The 16,721-nt window shown below is 33.5% G+C and overlaps 1 protein-coding gene across 9 annotated transcripts in view; it reads right to left on the bottom strand.

The window, feature by feature from the left end:
- The window catches only part of LOC108973800 (serine-rich adhesin for platelets), a 74,112-nt gene that overhangs the window by 23,646 nt on the left and 33,745 nt on the right, over window positions 1-16,721 (bottom strand). For 3 of the 9 annotated variants that reach the window (XM_018941282.1, XM_018941284.1, XM_018941283.1), the window contains exons 10-14: window positions 16,504-16,593; window positions 14,595-14,633; window positions 13,860-14,060; window positions 11,501-12,596; window positions 8,273-8,983 (exon numbers count right to left, since the gene is read on the bottom strand). In XM_018941282.1, the coding sequence (XP_018796827.1) occupies window positions 8,273-8,983; window positions 11,501-12,596; window positions 13,860-14,060; window positions 14,595-14,633; window positions 16,504-16,593 (2,137 nt within the window). The remainder of the gene's footprint in view (window positions 1-8,272; window positions 8,984-11,500; window positions 12,597-13,859; window positions 14,061-14,594; window positions 14,634-16,503; window positions 16,594-16,721) is intronic. The other 6 variants (XM_018941288.1, XM_018941285.1, XM_018941289.1 and 3 more) reach the window with 6 other exon arrangements.

Genomic DNA, 16,721 nt, shown 5'->3' with positions numbered 1-16,721 from the left:
AACGAATCTCAAGCTGACTTCTTATAATGATGGTCTATTGGACATACCTGAGGTGAGCGTATGCATGTAAATATGTATGATAATCGGTAAATTGGTTGACTTACAAGGTCTAAGCAACAGAATTTGTACATTTAAACCGTTGATTAGTTATAATGCCTGCATGCATTTGGTGTGGGGGTAACAAATCTGAGAATTATAGCAGTTTCGCAAGAAATGCTTAGTAAAATATACATACGTATACATATTGTTTATTCATCGATTTAATGTAAGGGCGTAAAGCTCAGAACATTTTGTAAGCTCAAAAAGTTACACATATGTAAATACAATATGGCGAATAAAAATAAATTAGTTCAATTTTTGCGCTTATTAATAATCTCATTTAACTTGCGTTCGCATCGATCGCATAGCGTTTGAATGACAAACCAAAAGCAGGTAGCGGTAGAATAATCGTCACACACGTGTGCGTATGTGTGTGCATGCGTGTAGTTGGACTGTCAGGTAGTTTACGATGAGTGGCGGAAGACGAGTATAAATGAAAATTAATAGCCATAATAATGTGTGTACATATGTAGCCACACATGTAAATACATATTCACATATGCGTCCATACAAAGAAAGTACCCAAAGCAATGCAGCGAGCAAACAAAATGCTGATGACGACGACGCTGGTGCAGGCGACAGCCAGAGCAAAGACATCGAGAAACGAACGAAATTAAACGGCCGAAACATGTAAATCAACATTTAACTTCACCTTCGTCTTCGCATACACATTCACCGCACGGCGAAATAATACACCTCACCATAGCACCGCAGAGCACACACCATTCAGATACTACACGTAAATAATACCACATATCATCAAATTCAAGTAAATGCGATGAGAGTAGCAAGCAGCCAGTAATACGCATTGAAGCCTGCAGAAGAATTGAAACAGAACAGAACCGAGCAGCGCAATGCAGACCAGACCAGACCAGGCCAGGCCAGGGCAGAATGGTGAACGGCATGGAATAGTGAGTGTGTACTGAAATCGACCTATAGGATAATGCAGCCAGAATAACAGCAGCAGCAGTAACAAACACAAAGCAAGCGTGCAAACAAACAGACAAACAAACGAATAAAAAATGAGCTACGAAAATGGAGAATATAAGCGAAAATACATTTTAAAATTGCCCTCGTTGATACAAAGGGATAGGATAGCTGCTAGCTGCTGTTGCTGCTGCTGCTTTGACTGCAGAATCGAGCGTTGATGATGGCTGATGGCTATAGCTACGCTCTAGCTATGCTTACAATTGCTGTTCTTGTTGTTGTTATTGTCGTTTTATATATTATTATTATTATTGTTGCTTTTCTTTTGCTGTCTGCATTATTTTGTCGCCGACGCCGATACAGATGATGCTGCTGATGTGGTGGAGATGCAGATGCCGTCACCGCCATAGCCATCAGCAATGCCCAGCCATTCAGCCAAGTGTGGCAGCATAGGAGTAACAGAGATACAAAGTACAATATTTACGTACAAGCAGCAAGCGGTAGACAAGTGAGTGGTGTACCCACCAATAATGCCTATTCGTGTACAATAAATGTGGCCAAGTCGCAATGAGAGCGCCACAGTTAGGGCATTATATTACATACATACATATACCATAGGTGATATTATTATTGTATTGTGTGGCAAGTGTTGACCCTGAGAAAGTTGGAAGAGCACAAATACAGGCGTAAAGGAGTAGCAATGGCAAGGAAGTTAAAATTTACAAACACGTTAATATGTATCGTATGCCAAATAAGCGAATAAGTAATAGTTATGAGGAGTAATGTGCTTATGCATATGTTTGTATGTATGTATGCATGAAAAAAGTCATTATGGAAAGGAAGAACGGGACAAAAAACGTGGGTATGACATTTGTTTGCTTAGCTGCAAACATTAAAAAATCAGGGCTGTTCTACATTTCTGTGCCGAGCATTTTCGAAATCGAAATTAAGTGAAATTTTTGAAAAATATTATGCGGCTTCGAAGGATTTTAATTAAAGATGCTACAAAAATGTTTTGTTTCAAAGTTGAAGACGTATTCCAATGACAGCCTAGCGACGTCAACTGTCAAAAATTACAGTTTCTTAACATTACGGTTAACTTTTTTTTTTTGTGAAACGTCAACATTTTTTGCAACTGCTTATATTTGATGAATTACAAAAAAATTTATGCAAATATATTGTATTTTAGAACATTCTCCGCAACTTTAAAACAGTTCGGATTCAGCTCCAAATATTTAAAAGGAATACCAATAAAAACGTTTTAGATTAAATTTTTGAAAAAACTATTTTTTAAAAAAACAAAAACATACCACATAAAATATTTTAGATTAAATTCCTAAAATAAACAATTTTTATTCAACACAGTTTTAAAAAAATAATAAAAAAAAATCCGCATATTTCACACAAAATCAAGTCAAATTTTCCACAGCTAAAGTAACATGAAAAAATATGTTAAGATTTAGATAAGAGAAGAACCTCCCTAATAATAGCAATAACCAATTGGCGAGTTCGAAAATCTCGAATCGAAAATCGAAGGTGCTACCGAATTCTTGCGTTGGCTTGTAATCAGTAGCACGTGCTAAATGTCTGCTTACGAGGCATAGGAGAGATAATCGGTTAAGAGATCAGACAAAAAAAAAAGACTTTTCATAATTTTCCTAAAATATTTTGCAAAATACTCTATCTACTTGCGCTCTAGACTTGTCCACATACTGCATACACTTAATTTAAATTTGTAGATAAGAATAGATAATACCGTACTAGAGTTTGAAAAGCTCTTAATAAGCAAACAAACAAATTGTGTACAAAAATATTCAATCTTAAATAAATAAGTGCTTACGAGCACTCGTATATGGAGGTATGAATATATAGTATGTGTACATACATACATATATAAATTTTTTAACAGACTAACACAAACATACACATACATACATATGTACATAAGCTAGATACCACACAGCTCTAGCAATAATTAAATGTTCGATTTATGATCTTCCGCTCTACGCTTGAGCAATCCAAACGAATTCTAGCACAAGCAAATGCCAACAACAGCCAAATGTACATTGACACAAATAAAGCGAACACATACTGTAATAGATACAAACAAATAGTTGGAATGTAAGTACCCATACTTGTCAAATAGTAAAAAATGAGACATAAAAGAAAGAATATGCATATAAGTACAGTGTTGTCGCGCTATAATGTACAGCATTCAAAAAATTTGTGATGTGCGATCACTGAACTGAAGATTGTGTGAAATTTCTTTCGGACCCCCGAGCTCTGTGTTATGCAATAATTTTCTTCTTCAACAATTCACTGTTATCATTACCGAACCGTGGTTTTGGAATATGGAGGGATATATAAAATAATAATATTAAAAAATTTAGAGTTTTTCAAGACGAAAATTCAATAAGGTCGGAGTGGAGGAACAGGGGTCAAGGGCAATCTTAGTGTTGTAAAAAGTCCGACTGTTGTGGGAACAAGCAGAACACAAGTTTTTGTTGTTGACAGCCCTTGACCGCATAAAAAATGCGGGTCCGTTCCGTTTACGTAGACACGACTGGCGTGGAAACGGTACGGAACCCAAGTGTTACCTATTGCTTAACAAACCTATAATATGGCAATAGAGAAGGTTAAATAAAATTTGTACATAACTTTATTGACGTTGACACCGCTTACGTAGTTATAGCCGAGTTTAGTGAAGTTTATTTTTGCGTTAGACCACTGTAACCGAAGACATTCAGCCGAAGAGCCAGCTGCAAACAGCCATAGAAACGACGATTATCGGAAAGTCATGAGAATAATGCATATTTGGTTAGTGACTTGTGTTATGATGTTAATACCGATATGAAATTACTACAATTAGCACATAGAATTTGAAGAAGTGGATCAATATGCGCGAAACATACATACAATATATGTAAATATGCAAATAAGCATTAAAATCTATATTGGGTTGTCGACGTCAACATGACAAACGGTGCCACGCAAAATTGTAAAATAGTCGCCGTAAGAAATTTACATTTTTAGGACAAAACTTCTAAGCAAGCAAACAAAAAACAAGCTATTACTTGTGCACCGCTTAGCACATCAAGCCCAAAACCTAGATATGAAAGTTAGTCAGCCCACTAACCAACCCAGCTGCGCACTCGAATGCTCTAATCAGTTTTCGTGGTGGTTTTCGCAGTCGAAGTACAGTAGGTGTTTAGCCACACTATCCAACCAATCACTACATAATTGACACCCGACAATCGTCCAAGGAACAAAGCCAACGGCGGCGCACACAGCACAACACACTGTATGTACGCGGTGTAAAGCGCATCAATGCCGCTCTGCTGCGCTTTCGACTTTTGTCGCCGCTTCGCTATGAATGTTCATGCGAGCGATGATGTTTAAAATGGCCGGTTGCCAATGAGCAGCGGCGGCTATGTTTGCATTGTATTTACCACGCCACTGCCGTCAGCGCCATCGCCAACGCCAAAGTCGCTACTGCGTTTGCTTGCGCTGTTGTTGGTGTTGTTGTGGCTTGCTTACTCGCTTACTTACTTACTTATTGACTATTATACATTGTTTTATTGCCCAAATGTCTGATTGTCTAAATGACTCGGAGAAAAGGTGTAACCCACAACAACAAAAGGAACAAAAACAATCACCGGAATAAGTAATATGAAGAAAATTGTATAAATGTATACACATTCGTATGTATGTCGAGCAAATATTATACTACGCTAGTTGTATGTATGTAAGTTGGCTGTAAGCTGTTAGATAGAAAGTGCCACTTGCCGTCGCAAGCTATAAATTCTCTAAATTGAGAGTGCTCATATACATATATTATTTTGACTCCTTCTGCCGCCACCTACATACATACTTATGTATGAATGTATATACTATGGCTGCCTAGCGTCACAAAGTCGTTTATATATTTCTTATTTTCATTTTTATTTTATTTTTTCGTTGGCTTTGTTTTCCAATGTTCGATTTCATACATCGCCCATCTACTATGTGCCGATGTGAAATCTCTTTTATAATTATTAGCAGCAAGCATTGAGAATTAGGGGTTGGTTTTTGTGTGGGAAGCGAACGAGCCCGTTTTACAAACTGAACTGTTCCACCAAAAAGTGAGTGGAGTAGTGGTAATATGCCAATCAATGAAAATCACCATAGCTTATGTAACACGCATTCGAGGCGACCAAGTGGAGGCAACACAAGAAAATTTGATTTCTGAATATTTCCTCTCAAATTCTAAACAAATTTTACAAATAAGTTTTTTTTTTATTTGGTATGCAAATTATACTGCCAAATATGTATCAATATGATTTAAATTAGCTTAGCGTATTTCTATTTTAGGATTAGCTGCTTCCGGTTGATTCTTTTCACTGCTTTCTAACGCTTTATTAGCGCGAAATTATAACAATTTAAATGACTTTAATTTGCCTCTCATTGGTGACAATTAGCACTATTTATTTGTTGCTCTACACAATATCCGTTATTCGGTTGATTATACACACGTTCAATGAAATACTAATAAAATACATTATTGAAGTGAAGAAACTATGAAAACCGGTTTTTAAAGACAGAAAATTACTCAAAGCCGGTTAAACTGTCTTGTACGACGTTGTTGTTGGTATTTTATTTTTTGTTATTTGTACAAATGAGATAATTAAATGCTCTGGAGACGTTACACACAGCACATCTCCAATAAAATTGTGTAATCTCATATTAATTCAAATGATGCTTTCCCATTCGAAAGTACGCGCTATAAACGTATTGGAATGATCTACACACAGCTGCAAACACTCACACAAATATACATAGGTACATATTCACATGTATGATGTTCGCATATAGGAACTGGTGAAATGAATAATTATAAACAACAAAATTAAAATGTGTACCTTTCTTTTAATGTACCGATATGCACACATATACAAATAAACATACATATACATATGTATGTAGTATAAGATATGTGACTTTCGTGTGTAGATACATACATATATTCACATAAAATAGAGAGCCAAATTACTCAGATACTTGCATAATTGTTTTAAGGGGTTAGGGGTAGTCAGAATTTCAAAAAAAATTTTTTTTTTTGCTATTTCATTAAGTGTAATATCTTAAAAATATTCTCTGAAAATTCTGATCCGATAATTAATTTTTGAGTTATTCGACAAATAACAAAGAGAGCTCGAGCACTTCAAAGCGCTAGTGTGAAACTTTAAACGCGTTTTATCAAAACTATGTTTTTTGAACTGGTGACAACTGTAACTCGAAAACCGCTTAGTAGATTTTAAAGAAAATTTCGATTTTTTAAGACCAATTAACTGTTGATTTTTTCCCAAAAATATAGAAAAAATTTCCTGAGCCAGCAATTTTTTTTTGTCCGATTGATTTTAGATGAATTACCAAGGACTTATGGTTGTCACCGCAAATACCTTTTTCTTGAACAGGGTCAACACAAACAACTATAACTTTGGAAATTATTATTATTATTTTTTTTTTTGAAATTTTCGTGACTTCAAGTCAACATATTCTATAATAATGCCGTATTACTATATTTGTAAAATAACACGATTTAATAGCAAAAAAAAAAACACTACTGAAAATTGTCATTTTTTCGTGCCTCTGACTACCCCTAACCCCTTAAGACAATTTTTTTATGGAGTGACTCATAAAATTCACATGATGATCAAATTTAGTGTGTGAGAATATTTAGATAAATTTGGTGATTTGAATTCTTTCAAAAACAGAAATGCCAGAAAATAGCCGTCCAAGGTACATTTCCTACAGCATAAAAGGATAAAAAAGGAATTTATCTGGATTTGATAGGTCAGTTTGTATAGTAGCCTATCTGAACAATATCTTGTTTCCTTAAACAATAATTTATTTCAAATATCGTGAAGATATCTTGTCAACTAAGAAAAAATATCATACAAGAACTGAATTTGGACTGTTCATTTTGTTTGACATTTATATGATAAGGTGGTCCCATCTGAACAATACCTTCGGAGATTCGACCGTTGCCTTGAACAATTATCCGTTCCAAATGGCGTGAATATCTTGTCAAATAATAAATAATTTTCCGTACAGAATTGAATATTTTCTCGAATGTATTGATGATCATTATATTTACGAATTTACGAATTTAGATCACTAAGTATGGATTTAAACACAAAAACAGTACTTCAATTATAAATTTGAATAGTTCCAAATAGAAAACGGAGACGACTAACAATTCTAATAATTAATTAATTATTACTGTTTTAAATTCGTTCACATTTAAAGACATGAAAATCAGTTTATATGCAAAATGGTAAGCCGACTTAAGTCGTATTTTAGAATATCCCACATAAACTTGACTTCAGTAATTTCTACGATATCAACGTTGTGTGCTTCAATTTTTTCAAATGTCAAAACTGACAGCTGTGAACATTTTAGATAAGTTTTCTCAAGGTGCAAAATTTAACTATTTAAATTAAGATATTTTGTTTAAAATATTTGTTAGTGGAATAAATATATATTAAAAATAATAAATACAATAACAAAAATATATAACATGCATATTAAAAAATTAATATACATGGAATAATTAAACTGTATAATATATAAGATTGGCTGAAATGTTGTTTTTACATTTAAAATTTTCTAATTAAATAAAAATATTTTTTAATTCATGGTTAATAAAAGCAGAGAAACGAAATTATGAGGAAAATGCGTATTGCAAAAAAAATTTTTTTTTTAAATCGTTTCATTTTTTTGAAAAAAAAAATCACATTTTTTTAAACTTCGGTAACAAAACACATATAATACTTCGTAGTGAGGAGTAAGAAATGTAGGCGTAGAAAGATATGACACACCCTGTTCTTGTCATCTTTGAGCAAATCCAACTGTTTTGCAAACGCCATTTTGTGGCGCGTAGACGAAATTAAAATAATGTGACTAAAAAATTATATATTACTATATATATTAACACATATAATATATATAAGTACATACTTAATTTGAAATGTAATAAAATATGCACTTTTATACCAAGCAATTAGTTTTAGTTGTATAACCTTAGTACCACGAAATTATTTGAGAGCTTATATGCATAGTATATATACATACGTATTTCTTTAGCGAATGTGAGGGCGGGGTGAGTAAAAGGTGAATTTGTTTTTAGGGCATTGTAAGTGGATGTTTTGTGGTTGTATGACTTAATATTTAATAAAAAATATTGAGAAAAATTGGCGATCATTACATTGTTCATACTAACCAAATACATGGCCAGTTTATTCAGATCCAAATTAGCCAACTGACTGACATCGGTCGTATTTAATAAGCTCAACATTAATCCAATATCGGCGGCAGTTGGCATCTGTGCTGCAACCGTGGCGGCTGTTGCTGCTGCCTGCTGCTGCTGTTGTTGTTGTTGCTGGTGCTGCTGTTGTTGGTGTTGGTGACCAATCGTTTGTTGTTGCTGTTGCAGTTGATGCTGTTGCGACTGTTGCTGTTGAGCCTGCGATGTATTCAGCTGTGAATGTTGCAGCGATTGAGCCAAATGTTGACTACCACCAACACCACTTGTTGTGATGCCTTGACCAATATTCGGTACATTAACGACATTCGAGTTGCCGCCATTTGCAGCTGCAGCTGCGGCCGCTGCAGCGGCTGATGTGCTGGCACCTGTTGATAACTGTTGTGGTGTTTGTCGGCCGCCAACACCAGCATTGCCGTTGCCGCTAAGGACATTCGTGTTCTGTTGTATAAGCGCTTGTAGGCTACGATTACCCGGTTCGATGGTGTTTGCTTGTTGTTGATGGGATGGTAGTGTTCCTGTGACGGCACCACTGCCGACACCGACGCCGCCAGCAGCAGTGGCAGCAGCATTTTGCATCTGCATTTGCATGGATTGTAGAGTTGGCGTGGTGGGCACCGATAATGGCGGTGTGGACGAGACCAACGCTTGCAGCTATATATTTTCATATACGATAAAGAAAGGAAGAAAGGTGTTGGCAATTTGGACAATGCAATTTCAACGTATCTTAATTTCACTTTAATGATGGAGATGTTGATAAGACATTAAATGCGATTGATGGTTGATAATTTCACTTGTTTTTTGTATTTCTGGGAGGGGCACACTTGTATAATTATGGATATATGATACTTATATGTATATACAAACATTCCAATGTTTTGTTTGAAAGTGAATTTTACAGACGATTTATAACCTATTTTATAAAGCTTTAAGTTTATACCTTTCCATTCTTTGTTTGAAATGGTTTTATATCTTTAAAAATATTTTTTTTTTTTAATATTTTTATATTTTAAAAATATTTTTTTTTTTTAATATTTTTATATTTTAAAAATATTTTTTTTTTTTAATATTTTTATATTTTAAAAATATTATTTATTTTAAAAATACTTGTATAAAGTCTAAAATACGCGTTTGATTATATAAACTAAAAAACCAAGTAAATACTGAGATATGATAAACTACAGACGTTTGGCAGTTCCACGCAATTAGTTGTTGTCATTACGTTAGTTGGTCCAAAAAATTGGCCGATATTTAATTTGTGTTTAAAAAATATAAAATTAGCGAAAACTACGAATGTACCAAAAACAAATTGAGGTTATGAAAGATATATCTTATAGTATTTTATATAATTATGTATTTACTTTTTTAAGAATTTTTATAAATATTGTTTATAATTTTTTTTTTTTGATATTGGGTCTATAACTATATTCGTATAATTATTTAATTATTCCAATATGTCAAACATGCCCACTGTCATTGTGCATCTTTATCAGTATTATGTCATTCATTTAAAGTGTAAACAACAATGATTTTTTTCACACATATATGTATGTTGAAGTTTGTGCCTGTAAAAATGTTTTTGTGCGAAGCTCTTCTTCGGAACTATTTTCGTGGAAGTTTGTGAACATGCTCTAGTTGAACGAAAGTGCCTAAAGTGTTTTGCACGATTTAAAAGTGACGGCCAAACAAGTTGTAAGATGAACTGGAAGCATTACTCGATGAAAATTGTTGCCAAACACAAGAAGAGAAGACTTACAAAATTTTTTAGAGTAACTCAAGCAGGCTTTCATAATATTTAAAAGCAGTCGGATATATTCYAAAGGAAGGAAATCGGGTGGCACATGAATTGGACACAAAGAACGTTGAAAGACGATTTGCGTGTCTGGAAAGCTGCTTGCACGCTACAAAAACGAAGTAATTTTTGCATCGGATTGCAACTGGTGATGAAAAATAGGTCTACTGCGACCACGGTAAAATCATGTTTGAAACCATGCTAATCACTCAAATAACCGACAAATTCGGATAAATGTAACGCGTATGTCTGTATTTATTGGGATCTTAAGATGGTGCTCTATTATGAACTTCTAAAATCGGGTGAAACCATTAAGGATATGATGCATACCAACAAGAACTCTTCAAATTGAAGCGAACGCTTACGAAAAAAGTCCTTAATTTGTGACTAGACACAAGGCAAAATTTTTCAACTTGAAAACGCTCGATGGCGTTATGTTCAAAAGCCGGTTAAAAATTATTTGGGAAAAACGGCTGAGAAGTTGTTACCTTATAGCCCAGATCTTGCCACTTCTCACTACCATTTCTTCCGGAATTTGCAGATGGCGCTCGCAGGAATATGGCCCACATCAGAAGACGGCATGGAAAATTTGCTTTTTTCATTCTTTTACAGTTTTTTTTGGCACGGAATCCACTACTAATTACCAGAAAGTTGGGAAAATGTGTTATAGCTTCAGATGGGCAATACTTTAAATAATGCCATTGCACTTTTTTTTTTAAATAAACGTTCAAATTAGAATGCACGATTATGGTTATGAACCCAATTATTATAAAAAAAATCATATTTTCTATATATATAAATATCTTTATTAGTTTAATTCGGTTGATATTTTATTTTCCAAATTCTCTTCAAAACAATTTTCAGTTTTTTGAAGTAGTGAAAGGAACCTTTTTAGTTTTTATTAAAAAAAAACACAAATCGATACAAGAATTTTCTTGAAAATTAAAAAAAAACCGCTTTTTGGCTGCTCCTTAATTTTAAAGATAACACCTAATTGCGTAAAACTGCGTTTCATCAAATACGCTGTCCAAAAATAAATTTATTAACTAACTAAAAACATTTACAGCCAAATCCAGAAGAGTACTACCCAATTTAGACAAAAATATCGACACAATAGTTAAGCTACAATTGTATAAGGATAGACGTACCCAAAAGTGAATATATGTATATTTTAAGTGTGCAACTTTCGTTAGAATCTGCTTTTTACCATATTTTTAGAAGAACACACATTTCTTGAGATTCTTTTAGTACTCTTTCTCGTTATAAAAGTATATAAGTCTGTCTCGCCTCAATTGAGCGAGTTGTATGAGGACATACATAAAGTACTATGTATATATGCAATGGTATATGAGACGTGTTATGGAAAATGTGGCACTTACCTTGGCTTTTTGTTGTTGTTTCAATTCTTCTTTCTTATAATTACGCTGATAGGCTGTTATGACACGCCTCAAGCGCGTATTCAAATCTTGCATAGATGGCCACATGGTGGCATCTTCCACTGCCATAGTCGTCGGTGGATAACTACTTGCAACACTTTCTTCTTCATCTAAGCCTACGGTGGTCGAATTAAGAGTGTCATTTTGCGTTTGATCATTATTTGTATTAGAAGTGGGTGTGGTTATGGTAATGGAAGCATTAGCTGTAGTGCTACTGCTGCTTGCAGTGGATTCAATGGTGGCGGTAGCGTTTGTGTTGGTGGCTGTTGCACTATCGACAGCACCGGCCGGCGTTTCAATTTCATTTTCTGTCGTCATTTCGCAAGCATTGTCAATCTTAGCCGTTGCGGCGGCCTCAGTGCCGCTGTTATCGGCAGGTGATGCCGATGTTGATGTTGAGGGCGCCGTTGTATCAGTTGAAGTTGAATCTCCACCAACAGTGGCAACCGTGGTGGTCATCGTGGCATCGGTATCGGTTTCCGATTTGCCATCGACTGCTGTATCGTCCGTGTCCATCGCAACTGGCGCTTCGGTTGTTGTTATGGTAGCTGTCTCAGTTGCGATGGTGGTGGTGGTGGATGACGAGACACCGTCGATTGCCAATGTTGTCGATTCATTTTCAACATTCTGAACGGAGGCATCTGCATCATTATTGGTTTCGTTTGTAATTTGTTCTTTTGTTTCTGATTTTTCTTTCTTCTTCTCCGAATTCTCGATATTTTCTTTAATTGTCTGATTTTCATCAGATTCTTTTAATTGTTCACTTTCGTTTTCATTTCTTTGTGCCTTATTAGTTGCGTCGGCGGTGCCGTCGACAGTAGCCACAGTGTTCGCAGCGACGACACTAACACTACCGGCGTCAGCGGCTTCGCTTTTTGCCCGTTTTTTGCTCTTACCCGATGAACTGGGACGCTCGGGATCGAGTGAGTCTTTGTTGTCACCAGCCGTTAATTTGGTGGAATCAGAGTCTTTGGTCGCGGTGCCATCGTCGTCAATCTCTTCGGCATCTTCGTGTTTCGAGTTTGCGTCATCTTCGTTCCTGTTGCGTTAAAATAAATAGCGACTTAGGTTAGTTTCGTTGGAAAATTATTATTTTTTATTTATATTAAAAATGTATATATATATGTATATGTACTGTTATGAAGAATAAGTATCTGTACATTTAAGGCATGCTTAACACTTGGAAACACATCAAGAGTTTTGGGCACAAAAAGAGTTGACATCGAATTCGAATTTCAGCAAAAGGTATTGGAATTGAAAAATTAATCTTTATAAGACATGTCTGTATGTTCGTCTACATATATGTATATATTTACATATACAAAATTGATTGTTGTAAGACAAGTCTGTAATATCATCTATATAAGGGTCGAAATGCTTCGGTGAAGTGAAAGTTATGATTTGAAAAATGGAATCTTTTCATGCTGATCCATGGTATTTGAGAATTCTGGTTTAATTGGCGTAAAAAGCAAAGAAAGTTTATTCGAAAAAATTCGAATATTTCAAAAATGGAATATTTTGATGCTGATCCGTAGTAATTAAATAATTTTGGTTTAATTGGCGTAAAAAGCAAAGAAAGTTTATTCGAATATTTCGAAAATAAATATTAACAATTTTCAATGAGTATGAGTATGAAAAATCTAATCTCGAAAGTTCAAAATATATTTTAAAAGAGGCAAATGATTTTTTAAGCAGTTATTACTTTGAAAAGTCCACAGAAAACCTTTAAAGATTTTTCAGATTTTTCGAAGCTTTTGGATGTGAGATTTGAAAATGAACTTAAATATTTTGCATAAAAAACCGTAAAAAGAGATAAGTATCCTGCACTATCGTGCACGTAATGTATATTACAAAAGTAATAATTAATGAAAGTTGCCTAGAAGTTTTAGCGCCAAAATGTACGCTACAAAAGCGAAGCGCGCCTAGATGTAGGCTACAAAAGTACACTTCACCTTTATGACCCTAAATGTATGCTACAGAAGTATGCTTTACACATAAATGTATGCTACAAATTCACGCTTCATGTTTAGGCGATCCTAAATGTATGCTACAATTTGGATAAGCCAACTTATGTAAAACTATTTAAATAATTTCGAACATATTCATGCAATTACATATATTTAGTGGATTTTGTGTTTGATTAAATTCTGAATTATAATTATTAAGTCTATATATACGAACTCAATAAAATATTTATAACTACATATTAGTTTAGCGATATTGTGGTTAGTATTGAATGCACGATTTCTTATATAGTACTCGTACAATCTGTGGTTAGTATATAACGTTTTTTGGCACTTACGTCGGCAAATTCGTTACGGCCGTATCATCACCGGCGCCAACATGACTCACGAAACACAAGTTCGGGTCGGCGCGTATTTGACGATACATTTCACATCCATGCTTGTATGTTCCGACCAAAAGACTCTTATCACAGCATGCGGGATTCCACCATGATGCTGGCACTTGATCGGGCGTTGCGGGCGGGCGAATGGGGAGCTCGCTACATAGTATATATAACATAAATTTTGTTGTAATTATAAATAATGCGTGTGTGTGTGTGGTTTTGGTAAGGAAAAAATATAAAAAATTTTGCAAAAGAAAAAATAACTGCACAAAAACTAAAAAAAAGAAGCTTTTAAATAACTTATTATGAAATTAAAAAACAAGATTTTTGAAAACAATCAAAGAGTTCAAAGCCAATTGTTTGCTACATAAAGTTCGAAAATGCGTGTAAATCAACTAAAAGCACTACCAATCCAAATAGTTCACCAGAATTTCAATAGAATGCGCTTAATTAAATTTCGAAAGACGTTAAAATTAAATATATAAATTTTTTTGGCATTTAATATAAAAAATTTGGAATTTCTTAAACTCATTAGAAATCTCAAAAATTAATTAAACAACACTGTGAGAGTAGCCTCGAATTCCCTGTTCGCCTGTCATATTTATGTATAAAACCTCCAATTCTCATTTTATTTATTTATTTATTTTTTGTGTTTTTATTTATTAACTAGTACGCTTTTCATCATATTACCTTTTTGTGTTATTTTCTGTGTGAGAGAAGGCGCGATAGCTACACGATGGATTTGTATACGTTGAATAAAGAAGTTTATTGTTTCAGTTAATGATGGACTAATTTAACGATCAAACTGATAAGGTATGTATGGTATGTACATATGTATTAGGTATGTAAGCGATTGAATTAATTAGCGTTGATTTTTTTTTTTTTAATAGCAATTCAAGTAATGAGAGTAGTGGTATCAAATATATATATTACAGGGCTAAACAACTTCGTAAATGCATATAAATCACAGCAAATATGAATACTGAACGTATGGAAGAGACACAGATAAGACAATTAATAATGAAGAACAATTGAATGTGAGAACATCGAGAATAATGTTAAGTTCATTCGAGTTTATGGCATAATACTGTTTTGTTTTTTTTCATTAATGGCGGTAACTGAAAATCATAATTACACATACATATACATATATGAATGTATTACGGTAGATAAAGGAAGTTACGAGGTTTTTAGAATATACTACACCACGCGGATTTAGACACAGCTTCCAAAAAGCAGATTTTGTTAATTGCTAATGATTTTTAAGGTTATGCCAATGAGTGATTTGTGGTGTAGCACATTAGTTTCATAAGCAATAATTTTTTTCTTTATATTTGGTTTGTTGTTGGCAACAAATGGCAATGCTTTAGTAACAGAACATTTAATAATACTTATAACGAAAAATAAAGTATTAAATATTATATATTAATTATAGGGTTAGGGTAGTCAGAATTTTCAAAAAATTTTAAATTTTGTTACCCACATACTCTTACTTAGTCTTAAAAACTTGGGCGAAGTATTTTTATTTGAATACAACTATTTGAAAAAAAAAATTTTTCACTGAACTTTTAATTTTTTTTTTATGTCTGCCAAAAATCCAATTTTCAGTTTTTTTTTTTCGTCTAACACGTATCGTGCCAATCTGCCATAATTTTTCCGATGGTTCACCGGAAATGGTGTCGCAATGGCAAAGTTTAAAATATTTTTTTCACAAAAATTTCAGAATTTCTTTGTTAATAGTGTAGGTTTGCAACAAAAAAAAAAAAAAAATAATAATAATAAAAATTCGAATAAAATATTTCATTTTTTATATGAGAAAAAAAATTTTAAAAAAGTATGTTTTTTATCTTAGGAAACCCATGTAACCTCTTGAAAAATGCAAATCGATTTTTTACATTTTTTTAAATTAGTTTCTTAGAAATATTCTCTGACAAATACTTATACGAATTATTCGATAATAAGCAGAGGGTTCACGGACGCTCTGGACAATTGTGTACAACTTCAAATGCATTTTTCCATGTTTTTTTTTAACTAGAGATCATTGTAACTCGAAAACCGCTCGGCATATTTGATTGGAATTTATATAGCTCGCTTGGAACTGGAATTCTGTCCCTAGTGAAGTTGACACCATATGATGATTTTACTTTTATCAACAATTGATATAAAATAGTTTGCCAGCAAAAAAAAAAAAATATTTAAACAAAATTCCAATTTCCTCCAGTCTCTGACTACACCTAACCCCTTTGTGTAGAAAAAATATAAATAAATAAATTTCATTTAGCATTTAAACGAAAAGCGTATATATTAGTCAGTCAAGTGATAGTGAAAACAGAAGCAGCAGCAGATTAGTACATTAAAATGGTTGCCATTGCAAAATGTGGCAACACTAAGCTGTAACGTACCGGCAGAGAAACAAAGAAACAAACAATGTGAATGAAATACAAATTAAAGTTACTAAAATACATTTCAGTAAATAATTACGTGTAAAAATAAAAATATAAAAAAAATAAACCATTATCAAATGATATGAAAGGTAAAATAGAAAGTTATGCCATACGAAAATGGTTGGTGAAAACATTTGCTTAGAATTTTCTGTTACCTGACGGGTGTGTTATCTTTGATTTGCTGCACTAGGTCGCCAATAACCTCATGTTGAATGTAATAGAGCATACGCACGCGCAAAAGTACTCTGGAAATATAGGCAATAAAGCAATAAAGTAAACAAAACAATAAAACAATGAATAAAATAATATATTGAATATTAAAAAAAAAAATTTAAAAAATATTTAAAAAAATCGTTAATTACTTTTTTATGTA

This window comes from Bactrocera latifrons, unplaced genomic scaffold (assembly GCF_001853355.1).
Source record: "Bactrocera latifrons isolate USDA-ARS-PBARC rearing strain unplaced genomic scaffold, ASM185335v1 scaffold_50, whole genome shotgun sequence".
NCBI classification, from domain to species: domain Eukaryota; kingdom Metazoa; phylum Arthropoda; class Insecta; order Diptera; family Tephritidae; genus Bactrocera; species Bactrocera latifrons.
The sequence above is the reverse complement of the archived record's forward strand: the minus strand, read 5'-3'. Positions and strand labels throughout refer to the sequence as shown.